Below are 13,170 nucleotides of genomic sequence, written 5' to 3'. Positions count from 1 at the left end.
CAGGCTCAATAAAGGCAGTGAAAATGGACTTGGATGGTTATTTGATGAAAAATAATGTGTAAGAATGTGGGGAAAAATCTAGAGACTGGTGCTAGGTAATGATGCTCATTTAATGAGCCGTTCCAATCACAATGGGCTGATTGGCCTCCTTCTGCGCTGTAACAATTCTGTGATTTGCAACTTTGGCTTCAGTCTCTTAATCCCCTATAGAATTCCCCTCCACATCATCTACACCATACCCTTCATCTCCCAGTGGCCTTGGGCGGAATGCAGGAAAAAGTCATTGGAATGTTACCAGCTCTCTAAGGGTAAGGTTATAAAGAGAAAATAAATAAACATTGGCATGTATTTCCTGACATTGAAAAAGTCATGTCAAGATTTGATTGAGCACTGTAAGATTTTGAAAGGAATGCAAAATGTTGATACAATGCTTATTTTGCTAGTGGGGAGAATAGCTCAAGGGAACATAACCTTAAGTTCATTGCCAAGTCACATAGACATTAAGAAATACACACATGCTAAGGGTGATAGAAATCTGCTCCTACAAAATCAGTGGTTGCTAATGCAATTAATATTTTTGAATCTGAGATTGTTTGAGTTTCAGCAGCCAAGATTGTTAGCATATGGAGCCAGGTTAGGTTAGAATACAGATCAGCTATGATCTTATTAAATGGAACCAACATAAGGAGTTGAATGGTCTCCATCTGTGCATATCCTCTTGTGTCACAATGTTCCTTTAATGCCTTCATTTTTTAAAAAAAACTCATGATATTGAATAAGCTTTTGCTCACTTCAACTAATATCTTCATTTTTGAATCATTTCCATTTTTTAATATATCCTTATAAATTTCCTTATTAAAAATGATAAATAAATGCAAGGTGTCCTGTCCTTTTGCTGTATTGTATGATAAACATTGTTCTCTGTTGCAGATATAGATGGTTCTCATCGAAGGTGAGTATACTGATGAAGTTTACTTATCTGCTTATAAATAAAATGCCTTTGTGCATGTGTTTTATTCCATGGACAGTGAAATGCTTTGCTTTGAACACTGTTAGAATGGCACTTATTTTCTCTTCTTCACTCCCTTAACTTACTCTGAGTTGTATTCTTGTTTCATGATTTCCAGGAATACCTACACAGTAAATGGAAAACCTTCTCCAAAAAGTGAAAAAAATGGAGAGATGTAAGCCCAGACCAAGTATTATGCAAATAATCAAATAAAAATATTAGTTATATGCTGACTGCAATTTCTTCATGTTGGGCTGACCAGGAGTTAAATTGACATTTAATTTTGTTGTATTTAAAGATTAACACAGAAAAAAGAAGAAAACATTAGGATCGGCTTTTTTGAGCTGGTAAATCTGACTTTTATTGCCAATATTTTTGCACTATATATTCTGTGTGTTCTATGTAAAACATTCAAGTATTCAGAATAATTTTCCAAAAAGATAATATTCATATGGCAGTGAATTTCTTTGATTATTTCTTGTCTAATTTATAACCTAAGAAACTTAATTTCACACTTGGTTATTTAGAACATAGAACAGTACAGCACAGAACAGGCCCTTCAGTCCATGATGTTGTGCTGACCACTGATCCTCATGTATGCATCCTCAAATTTCTGTGACCATATGTATGTCCAGTAGTCTCTTAAATGTCCCCAATGACCTTGCTTCCACAACTGCTGCTGGCAATGCATTCCATGCTCTCACAACTCTCTGTGTAAAGAACCTGCCTCTGACATCCCCTCTATACTTTCCTCCAACCAGCTTAAAACTATGACCCCTCATGTTAGTCATTTCTGCCCTGGGAAATAGTCTCTGGCTATCGACTCGATCTATGCCACTCATTATCTGTTTACCTCAATTAGGTCCCCTCTCCTCCTCCTTTTCTCCAATGAAAAAGGTCCGAGCTCAGTCAACCTTGCTTCATAAGATAAGCCCTCCAGTCCAGGCAGCAACCTGATAAACCTCCTCTGAACCCTCTCCAAAGCATCCACATCTTTCCTATAATAGGGTGACCAGAACTGGACGCAGTATTCCAAGTGCGGTCTAACCAAAGTTTTATAGAGCTGCAACAAGATCTCACGACTCTTAAACTCAATCCCCCTGTTAATGAAAGCCAAAACACCATATGCTTTCTTAACCCTGTCCACTTGGGTGGCCATTTTAAGGGATCTATGTACCTGCACCCCAAGATCCCTCTGTTCCTCCACACTGCCAAGAATCCTATCCTTAATCCTGTCCTCAGCTTTCAAATTCGACCTTCCAAAATGCATCACCTCGCATTTATCCAGATTGAACTCCATCTGCCACCTCTCAGCCCGTCTCTGTATCCTGTCAATGTCCCGCTGTAGCCTACAACAGCCCTCTATACCATCAACGACATCTCCAACCTTTGTGTCATCTGCAAACTTGCTGACCCATCCTTCAATCCCCTCATCCAAGTCATTAATAAAAATTACAAACAGTAGAAGTCCAAGGACAGAGCCCTGTGGAACACCACTCATCATAGACTTCCAGGCAGAATATTTTCCTTCTACTACCACTCGCTGTCTTCTGTTGGCCAGCCAATTCTGTATCCAGACAGCTAAGCTCCCCTGTATCCCATTCCTCCTGACCTTCTCAATGAGCCTACCATGGGGAACCTTATCAAATGCCTTGCTGAAGTCCATATACACCACATCCACAGCTCGACCCTCATCAACTTTTCTAGTCACATCCTCAAAGAACTCGATAAGGTTTGTGAGGCATGACCTGCCCCTCACAAAGCCGTGTTGACTGCATTTAATCAAGCCATGTTCTTCCAGATGGTCATAAATCCTATCCTTCAGAATCCTTTCTAACAGCTTGCAGACGACCGACGTGAGACTTACTGGTCTGTAATTGCCAGGGATTTCCCTATTTCCTTTCTTGAAGAGAGGAATTACATTTGCCTCTCTCCAGTCCTCAGGATGACTCCAGTGGAGAGCGAGGATGCAAAGATCTTCGCAAGTGGCGAAGCAATTGCATTTCTCTTTTCCCAAAGCAGCCGAGGACAAATCTGGTCCGGGCCTGGCGACTTGTCAATCTTAATGTTTGACAAAATTTTCAGCACATCAGCTTCCTCTATCTCTATCCATTCCAGCATGCACACCTGCTCTTCAAAGGTTTCATTCACTACAAAGTTTGTTTCTTTCAAAAAGACAGAAGCAAAAAACTCATTTAGGGCTTCCCCTACCTCCTCAGACTCCACACACAAATTCCCTATGCTATACTTGATCGGCCCTACTCTTTCTTTGACCATTCTCTTATTCCTCAAATAAGTGTAAAATGCCTTTGTGTTCTCCCTAATCCGTTCTGCCAAGCCTTTCTCGTGCCCCCTCCTGGCTCTCCTCAGACCATTTTTGAACTCCTTCCTCGCCTGCCTGTAATCCTCTAGAGCTGAGCTTGACCCTAGCTTCCTCCACCTTATGGAAACTACCTTTTTCTTTTTGACAAGAAGCTCCATTGCTCTCGTCATCCAAGGTTCCTTTATCTTACCACTTCTTGCCTGTCTCAGAGGGACATATTTATTCATCACTTGCAACAACTGTTCCTTAAACAGTCTCCACATGTCTATAGTGCCTTTACCATGGAACAATTGCTCCCAATCCATGCTTCCTAACTCATGCCTAATTGCATCATAGTTTCCTCTTCCCCAATTAAATATCCTCCCATTTTGCCTAATCCTGTCCTTCTCATAGCTATGTAGAATGTAAGGCAGTTGTGGTCACTATCTCCAAAATGCTCTCCCACCACAAGATCTGATACCTGCCCCGGCTCGTTTCCGAGCACTAAGTCTGGAATGGCCTCTCCCCTCATCAGCCTGTCAACGTACTGAGTTAGGAAACACACCTTACAAAAACAGCTCCATTCAAATCTTTTGCTTGAAGGAGGTTCCAATCAGTATTGGGAAAGTTAAAGTCACCCATTACAACAACCCTACTACGTCCACACTTTTCCAAAATCTGCCGACCTATGCTTTCTTCCATCTCCCTGCTGCTACTGGGGGGCCTGTAGTAAACCCCTAAAGAGGTGACTGCTCCCTTGCTGTTCCTAATTTCCACCCATACTGACTATGTAGGCAGATCTTCCTCATAAATGGAAGCTTCTGTAGCTGTGATTAGCTCTCTGATTAGTAGTGCTACACCCCCTCCTCTTTTTTCCCCCTCCCTATTCTTTTTAAATGCTCTAAACCCTGGAACATCCAGCAACCATTCCTGCTCCTGAGAAACCCATGTCTCTGTTATGGCCACAACATCATAGCACCAGGTACTGATCCATGCTCTAAGTTCATCACTTTTATTCCTGATACTCCTTGCGTTAAAGCAAACACACTTTAACTGATCCCTTGGTTCCTTCCCAGGAAAATCCTTCCCACTAGCTGGTCTTCCTCTTGCTATTGCCTCATCTGCATCAACTCTCACCTCCGGTATACAGCTCAGGTTCCCACCCCCCTGCCACACTAGTTTAAACCCTCTCAAACTACTCGAGCAAACCTTCCACCCAGGACATTGGTTCCCTTCCAGTTCAGATGCAACCCGTCCTTCTTGTACAAGTCCCACCTTCCCCAGAAGGCATCCCAATTATCTACATATCTGAAGCCCTCCCTCCTACACCAGCTGCGCAGCCATGTGCTAAGCTGCGCCCGCTCCCTGTTCCTCGCATCGCTATCTCATGGCACTGGTAGTAAACTAGAGAACACTACTCTGTTCGTCCTGCTTTGTAGCTTCCATCCTAACTCCCTGAAATCACTTTTTATATCCTCGATCCTTTTCCTGGCTATATATCATTAGTGCCAATATGTAACATGATTTCTGGCTGTTTGCCCTCCACTTTTAGAACCTTACACACCCGATGCCACCACCCAGCACCCATCATCACCCCCTCACTCGCCAGTAGCTATCGCTCATCAGCATCCTGCACTCATCTGTGTGAAAGATGGTGAATGTAACAAAGATTTTAAATAGCAAAAACCTGAAATTTCATTTTCATACGAAAATTGCTGTAATTCTGTCATGAGCTGCCAGAGTCTCAGGCATAAATTACATGCCCCTAACTTACATATTTCAGGATAGAATTATCCGTTGACAAAAGCCTGCCACCACCCAGCACCCATCATCACCCTCTCACTCGCCAGTAGCAACCCGCACTCATCACCTCATCACCAGCTCCATTCCATCTCCCAATTATGTAACTATATTGAAAATTGATTGTCAAATGCCTAAATACATCAAATGCTTCACAGCATATAGAATAATTCTATAGCAAAAGTAAAAACTAAGTAGGGGACACCTTTCTCCAGGGTCTACAGAGTATGCTGCTCCATCAATAGTGGCTCATGTCAAGTCTATCAAAAGAGGCAATAAGTTCAATGAAGAGTTACAGCAGGAATTACCAACCATTGCAAACTGACCTCCAAGTACCTTTTCATATCACAAAGTATCTTAACTATTTGCAAATATATTTTTTTAATCATCATGCTTACCTTTGTGTCTATTCTAAACAGATGTTTAAGCAAACACTGTGCCCTTGAGAATGTTTAAGTAATAAGGAAACAATAGATGAATCACTTTTGTTGAATGTGGAAGAGGTTGATATATTGGCTGACAAAGGACTCAGTATTCCTAAGCACGTTAAAGGCATTTTGCTGAGTCTCTTTTGAGGTATTTCTTACCTCACATAACAAGCTGTGAAATAGAAGATAGTTCAACAGGAACGTATTCAACAGAATCACTATTGCAAAGTAAGATGTAAGCAATTACATCCATAGTTAGGCCATGTGCAATATATTTCGCATTCTTCAGACTGCCAACAAACCGCATGCATCATGATGGCACTTACAGGGGAGCCTCAATACTGAACAGAAGCACCAGTCATAGCTGCAGCCACCAAATCACCCACTATTCCTGTTAAAGACTAAGGCCTCACATTTTATGGCGTTTTAATGACTGGCTTCAACACCCTTGGATAGACAGGCAGGATGCTGGAAGAACACAGCAAGCCAGGCAGCATCAGGAGATGGAGGAGTCAATGTTTTGGGTGTAACCCTTCTTCTGGACTGGGGCGGGTGTAAGGGGAGCTGCAGATAAAGGGATTAGAAGGGGCAGGGCGTAGGTGAAGACAGGCAGAGGGGAGGAATGAATCCAGTAGGTCACTGGAAGGAGTGAAAGGGCTGGGAAGAGAGTCAGGAGATGGGAAGGTAGGTGCCTCTTATTAGATTAGATTACTTACAGTGTGGAAACAGGCCCTTCGGCCCAACAAGTCCACACCGACCCGCCAAAGAGCAACCCACCCAGACCCATTCCCCTACATTTACCCCTTCGCCTAACACTACAGGCAATTTAGCATGGCCAATTCACCAAACCTGCATATTTTTTTTGACCGTGGAAGGAAATCATAGCACCCGGAGGAAACCCACGCAGACACGGGGAGAATGTGCAAACTCGACACAGGCAGTTGCCTGAGGCAGGAATTGAACCCAGGTCTCTGGCGCTGTGAGGCAGCAGTGCTAACCACTGTGCCACCGTGCCACCCACTTTGAAATTGGAGAACTCAGTGTTGGGTCCTCTGGGCAGTAGACTGCCCAGGCGGTAGATGAGGTATTTTTCCCCTGCCACCCCCTTTATCTGCAATTCCTCCTACACCCATTCCCAGTCCTGAGGCAAGGTTACACCTGAAATGTCAATGGTAACATGAATCAAAAATGTTTAGAGGGTTATGGGCCAAATGCTGGCAAATGGGACTAGATTAATTTAGGATATCTTAAATTTCTTTAAGATCTTCTAAATAAAAGAGAATTTGTGTAAATTCTCAATTTGTATCCCTGATTTAACTAATATTCTGAACTAGTTGCCTTGCTCTGATGTATGGTCAGTAGTGAACAAATGCAACTTTTTCCATAACACTGCACAGATTCTTAATCACCAACATAAACTGTGCACTGTAAAACTCTATGATTCTTTGATTCCTCCACTTTTCATGCCTTCTGCCCTAAGCTTTTATAGATGACAGACATTTTCCTTATTGTGTGTCTCACCTGCATTTAGAGCTTTAAACTAAGTCCTTTTAACTTAATGGACTCAAAATCCTTTATGCTGAGTGCTTCATTCTTTGCAATTTTCCTTCCTTGAGATCTGCACTAGCTTTCTGATTGTAGTTCATGGCTGATGATGGTGTTTAAAATATGGATTGTTCAACATTCATTGCAGATGTGTCACCTCTTCAATCTGGCCAATTCATACCTCTAACATCACTTGACTCCACCCGGACTCAGGTCACCTATGCCAACATCTTCTTCCAATTTTTTTCTTAACTCTAGATTTGAATATTTAAACATTCTCATTGTTGACCATTTGTCCAACATCCTTCAGCTCTACAAACTTCCCTACAGCTCTCTCCTCCCATTCTAATCACTTATACATCCCTAATTCTGATCGCTTCACCACTAATAACCCTGCCATCAGCTCCCAAAGTCCTAAGTGCTGAAATTTTCCACGAATCTTTCTGCTCTTCTACCTCTCTAACTTCCCTTAAGATACCCCTTCAATCCAACTTCTTTGACCAAACATCTGCCTCAGTATCTCCTTATATAGCTCGGTGATGGTGCTACCTCAATGGCATTATGTAACATAAGTTGTCAGAATCTGTTGTTAGAGCCCAAGAATTTCCTCCATAAAACTACCATGAGAAAACAATCAACAGCAGTAGCTTCCAGTTCAGACGTTGGCCCGATCTTCATTTCAGAATAGTTATGAACAGGCAACAAATGTAACTAGTCAGCACTGTCCACATTCCAAGAACAAACATAATACAAAAGAATTGTTCAGATTCATTGCAAGGTCGGGGGTTGTAAAATCCACATGAACGACAGACAGAAAAGCAATTACGATGCTACATTTCTTGAATCACTGAAAAGAATTTGCAGCATTCAAGAAGCACCTGGATGAATATATGAATAGGAAGGGTATAAAGGGATACAGATCCTCTAAGTGAAGATGGTTTCAGTATGGAAGGGCAAAATGTGTCGGTGCCACAGGCTTGGAGGATTGGAGAGCCTGTTCCTGCGCTGTATTGTCCTTTTGTTCTTTGCTCTAATTATCATTGGCAGTGGGCAGACAGCTCCTGCTTCCGAGAGGCACTCAGCCTGTCCAACAAGGTTCAAACCTGCCTCCTGGTCAATAAGGACATTAATGTTTGAGCATAGCATCAGAAGAGTAATATAATTCTGCTATGGGGCCATGTTTCAAATTCCACATCGAAAATCTGTGCCAACATTCATTTGGTGACTTTTCAACAGTGCCAGAAAAGGTAGAGATATAATTGTTTTGTTTTAAAAGGGAACAGAGACAAATGAGCATTCTGTCAGAGAAACCGGAAAAGCTTCTCCAAAGTGTACCTTCTTGCAGGAGAATTGGCAGTGATTTCATACATTAATATAAAATTAAAATATTGCAGTTGTTGAAAATCTGCGATTATCACAGAAAATCTTTGAAAAGTAAAGCAGATAAACATTTCAAATTGATGTTCTTTCATATTTTGGAATTAACCTGTTTTTAGATGTTATTACAGACCTCTGGAGCTACTGGAACTTGAAACTGGGCCTTCTGGCTTAGAAGTGAGACATAAGAACTCTTGATGCCTTCACATCACATTGGGAAATGTAGTAACTAATGTTATAAGTTTTCACATGGCATTTTCCAAATTAGAATAATCTGTACACTAAACTTTATAACAACCCCCATATAAAATTTAAAAGTCTTAATATTTTAAAGTCATAAACAGATTTTTGGTGCACCAATTACTCCTTTACTCATTTGTTTTGTCACTGTATTATCAGTCATTGGTCTTTGTTTGTACATTTTTCTGAAAATGGAAAATGAAGAGCAACTGTTTTTCTTAGATGTAATTTTAAATGATCTTTCTCCCAGTTCAGATTTGCTTCCTACTATGAAATTACCCTGATGGTATGCGGAGGAACCTGTGCTCTGCTTCATGGAGTAGCCCAACCTGCCATGTTATTGGTGTTTGGTTTGTTGGCAGATACCTTTATTGCATATGACATCGAATTACGAGAATTGAAAGACCAGGAAAAGATTTGCAATCATAATACCAGCGTCATAACTTGGGTGAATGGGTCAGAGTACCATAATCAAAAAAATGAAACAGTGCCATGTGGGTAAGTTGATGCCGATTTGCCTTACTTTCTCTTCAGAATCTTTGTCCATTTTTAGTTTATTCACTTACTTGCCTTCTGCTTTAAGCAGATGGACAGGTATTGAGATCTCTGGGTGAGTCTCAGTATTCTGTCAAGGTGTTGACTCATTATTAGCCTGTGATACACCTACATGCATGGTGCACAACATTTTCTGGTGAGTGGGATGAGCCTGCAGGTGCAGAATTCGTGAGAAGAAGCTGCATGGTCTGCTTTTTTTGCAGAAAATATCCCAGTATTTAAAATGTATTTGGATCAAGTGCATTGCAATTTCTTAACATTTAAAGATGGGATTTGTCCTGAAATCTATTCACCCATCTGCAACCAGTAATAAATAAGAATTCATATGCCATAATTCATTTAGGGAAGCAATAGATGTTTTGGAATTTTATAAAGTTGTTGAAATCACTGAAAATATTTTTATTGACTATTGTTTGTTAATAACTTTTAGAATTTTAGAGAAGAGTAAAATAATTGATTTGAAGCTATGAGCTGAATATCCTCAAAATGAACAGAAAACACTGTAATTTGAAGCACCATGATCTCAGAAATGAAACAATAAAAATGCTACACAGATTAGGAAGCAACATAACCTGGAACTGGCAATTAAGTAACGTTTGTCACCATATTAAATTTCACCATGAGAGTTGATGTTAAAGGACACAAAATACAAGACCAAAAGCTGTAATAGACATGCCAGAGAATTTATTTAAAAAAAAATTAATTAGTGGTACATGGGCATTGCTGGTTGGCCAGCATTTTTTTTGTCTGACCCCAGCTGTCCTAGAACTGAGTGGCTTGCTGGGCCATTTCAGAGTGCAGTTGAGAGTCAACCATATTGCCTTGGGTCTAAAATTCAATGTAGGCCAGACCAGGTGATGATGGCAGATTTCTTTCCCTGAAGGACAGCAATGAGTGAGATGGGCTTTTCATGGCAACTGGCAATGGTTTCATAGTAATCGGTAGTTTCTTAATTCCAGACTTTTTAAAAATTGAGTTCAAATTCCACCATCCACAGTGATGGAGTTCGAACCTAGCTCCCCAGAACATTAGATGAGTTTCTGGATTAATGGCCTAGACATCACCTCCCCCAATCTGTATTATAAATGAAATGGCCTTAAGCTGAACTTAAATGAAACCTCTGATATTTCTGTATGTTCTCTCCATGCTTTATTAAGCTGAAACATCAGGGTCTCAAAATTTTATTAACTTTTAACCTCTCCACTCTCTTCTAGTTCAGATTTGTTTGTTTGATCAATCACAGAATCTTATAGCACTGGAATTGGCCTTTGGGCATCATCACTGTGCAAGCAACAGCTATCTAACATGTTTTTGTGCAAGTAGACTGGTCGTGTTATGATTAGATGGATAAAGAGCATAATGACAGATTTATGCCCAACCTTCAGACTATTCTGAGTACCAAGCAAGGTTACTTTATAATAATTGTAACTGTCAAGTTCTTTTCAGCTTAAACCTGTGCCTCGCTGGGCATGCAATTAAATCACTGTAAAAGCATGTGAAGGTCTTTTAGTGGACCTTTTGTCAAAGCTCTGGTGGATGATTGGTGCCAATGAGAAACTTTGTTCCAAAAATGTATTGTCCAAAACCAAACCTTTGCACACGTTTAGCATGAATCATAAAAAAAAATCAATCTCTTAGACAACCTCCGGCAATCCTTTAATTAAAGTGAAGAATAACATTGATTTGAGCACAATAACAGGAGAAAGTGAGTCCTGCAGATGCTTAAGATCAGAGTCAAAAAGTGTGGTGCTGGAAAAGCATAGCAATCAGGCAGCGTCTGAGGAGCGGGAGAATCAACATTTCGAGCATAAGCTTAGGCTCTAAACGGCAACTGTCTTGCTCCTATGATGCTGCCTGACTGCTGTGCTTTTCCAGGACTGCGCTTTTTCATATTGCTTGGAACATCCAATGATAGCCACTCACAGATAAGGTGAAACAAAGTTTAGTAGTAGGATGGTACTTCTTGATCATTTTGATGCTTATAATTTTGATGATTTCCCAAATTCCTAAACAATAACTTAAATATTGTTATCTTCAAATGCCTACCATGAAAATTTGCATTATGCCTAATATAACCTGAAATATAGTGTGATAAAATACTCTAATAAATGTATAATGAATCAACAGACATTATGAAAATCAGGATCTTTATTTCAAAGAAAGCTAATGGTGTGTTTTGGTATAAATAATACAACTTTAATAATCTGATTCTTACTTATTCTGGCAAATATTTTATGAATAAGATTACCACCACTACTGTGTACCTCAGTAATAAATTAGATATGTGATCCAAAAGTTTTGAATTTGTCTTCCCAGGGTCTTAGACATCGAACACGAAATGTCCATGTTTGCTTATTATTACATTGCAATAGGACTGTCTGTGTTCTTACTGGGCTACTGTCAGGTAGGTTTTAAGTGAATCTAGTTTTCAACTCATAATTTCCAACAAAAGATCATACATTTCAGCATGATTTCTAAACTAAATTGTATAATGCAGTTAAATTGAGAATATTTTGAGTTGTGCAATGATAGAAGGATAGCAGCTATGTTAAAACTATCTTATGATTCCTATTATTAAACAACACAGCAATTGTGATCAGGACCCCATTTAGCCAATTGCAGTTCCAAATAGTCAACATTGTCTTAAGTATTGATATCCAAATACAAATGAATGTTTAATTGCAGAATTCTAAATCTTTCGTAAAGTAATAAATTGTAAGCTTGTTTTAACTGATGACTGTTCATGGCTCCATGGAGAAAGTTAATAATGTATTCATTTTTGTAAATATCTTTTTCTGCTTGTTATATCAACCTTGAATTGGATATCTATTCAGAAAGAGGAATTTTCTTAAGAATGGGGAATGTTATTGACATGCATAGAAATTCTGAATTGTTCTGTGATGTGAACACCAATCTGTTTTCCTTACATTACTGACAAAAATAAGAAAGTGCATTCTTATTTATTAAGTTTTCCGAAGCATTTTTGAAGTATTAAAGCAGACCATGTAAATTATGCGTTTTCCAATGGTGTTGCATATTCCTTTTTAATTTGCTGGTTTACAAATAGGGAGAAGGACAATAGCTTGATGGTTAGAAAACAATGCAAAGGTTTCAGTTAATTGGCAAAATTTGCAATGGTGAAATGAGGGAAAATATAATTGCACAACAAATAGGAATAATCCAGAATGCACTGACAGATAATGTAATGGAAACAGATGTTGAATGTGGATCAAAGATGTTGCTAATATAACTAATTTTGTAATAGCTATGTTTCTCATGATGCCATTGAAAAGGTGTAATTCTAAGACCCACTCCTACCAAAATTCTATCCTGCCACTTAACAAACAATTTGCCTTCAAGGTAGGGGGATGTTTGAGGTGACATTAATCCTACCTACTCCTTTGCGATTTGAATCGGGGCGTAATTGCAAAAAGCTATCAATGTCATGCATCACGACCTCATCATCCACTCTTTGTTCGTTTTGAAAAACGCAAAAACAGGTAACATCTGCTCCTGTCTATGTTATGCCTCTCTGACTAACCTAAGTATAAAAAGGCAGACAGATTTGTAAGTTCTCATAAATTAAACAAAAAATGATTATGAAAATGAAATTAGCATTTGGGAGGCAAATGGAAGGCTGATCGTTACAGTAATAAGGATAGACTATAAAAGAAGGAAAGTCTAGAAGCAGATTTACAGGGCACACCTACAGTTTTGGTCACTTTATTTAAGGAAGCTTTTCAGAGAAACGATTGATTCCTGGGATGGCGGAGTTCGTCTGGGAGGAAAGGTTAAGCAAGTTGGATCTATATTGGTGTTTAAAAGAAGGAGAGTTGATCTTATTTAAAGATATAACATTCTGAGCAGGGTTACCAGGCAAATGCTAAGAGGATGTTTCCCCTTATGAGGGAATC

The 13,170-nt window shown here is 39.6% G+C and overlaps 1 protein-coding gene across 2 annotated transcripts in view; it reads left to right on the top strand.

The window, feature by feature from the left end:
- LOC122551656 (ATP binding cassette subfamily B member 11a) overlaps positions 1 to 13,170 on the top strand; it is a 105,321-nt gene that overhangs the window by 24,709 nt on the left and 67,442 nt on the right. For both annotated transcript variants that reach the window (XR_015757705.1, XM_043693934.2), the window contains exons 3-7: positions 931 to 952; positions 1,128 to 1,184; positions 1,308 to 1,356; positions 8,952 to 9,199; positions 11,573 to 11,660. Coding sequence is in view for 1 of the 2 variants with exons in the window: in XM_043693934.2 (XP_043549869.2) it covers positions 931 to 952; positions 1,128 to 1,184; positions 1,308 to 1,356; positions 8,952 to 9,199; positions 11,573 to 11,660 (464 nt within the window). In the remaining variant the exon portion in view is untranslated. The remainder of the gene's footprint in view (positions 1 to 930; positions 953 to 1,127; positions 1,185 to 1,307; positions 1,357 to 8,951; positions 9,200 to 11,572; positions 11,661 to 13,170) is intronic.

The sequence above is a fragment of the Chiloscyllium plagiosum genome, unplaced genomic scaffold (assembly GCF_037043375.1).
Source record: "Chiloscyllium plagiosum isolate Xiang-an unplaced genomic scaffold, Cpla_swu_hap1 HiC_scaffold_7, whole genome shotgun sequence".
Taxonomy (NCBI): domain Eukaryota; kingdom Metazoa; phylum Chordata; class Chondrichthyes; order Orectolobiformes; family Hemiscylliidae; genus Chiloscyllium; species Chiloscyllium plagiosum.
The sequence above is the reverse complement of the archived record's forward strand: the minus strand, read 5'-3'. Positions and strand labels throughout refer to the sequence as shown.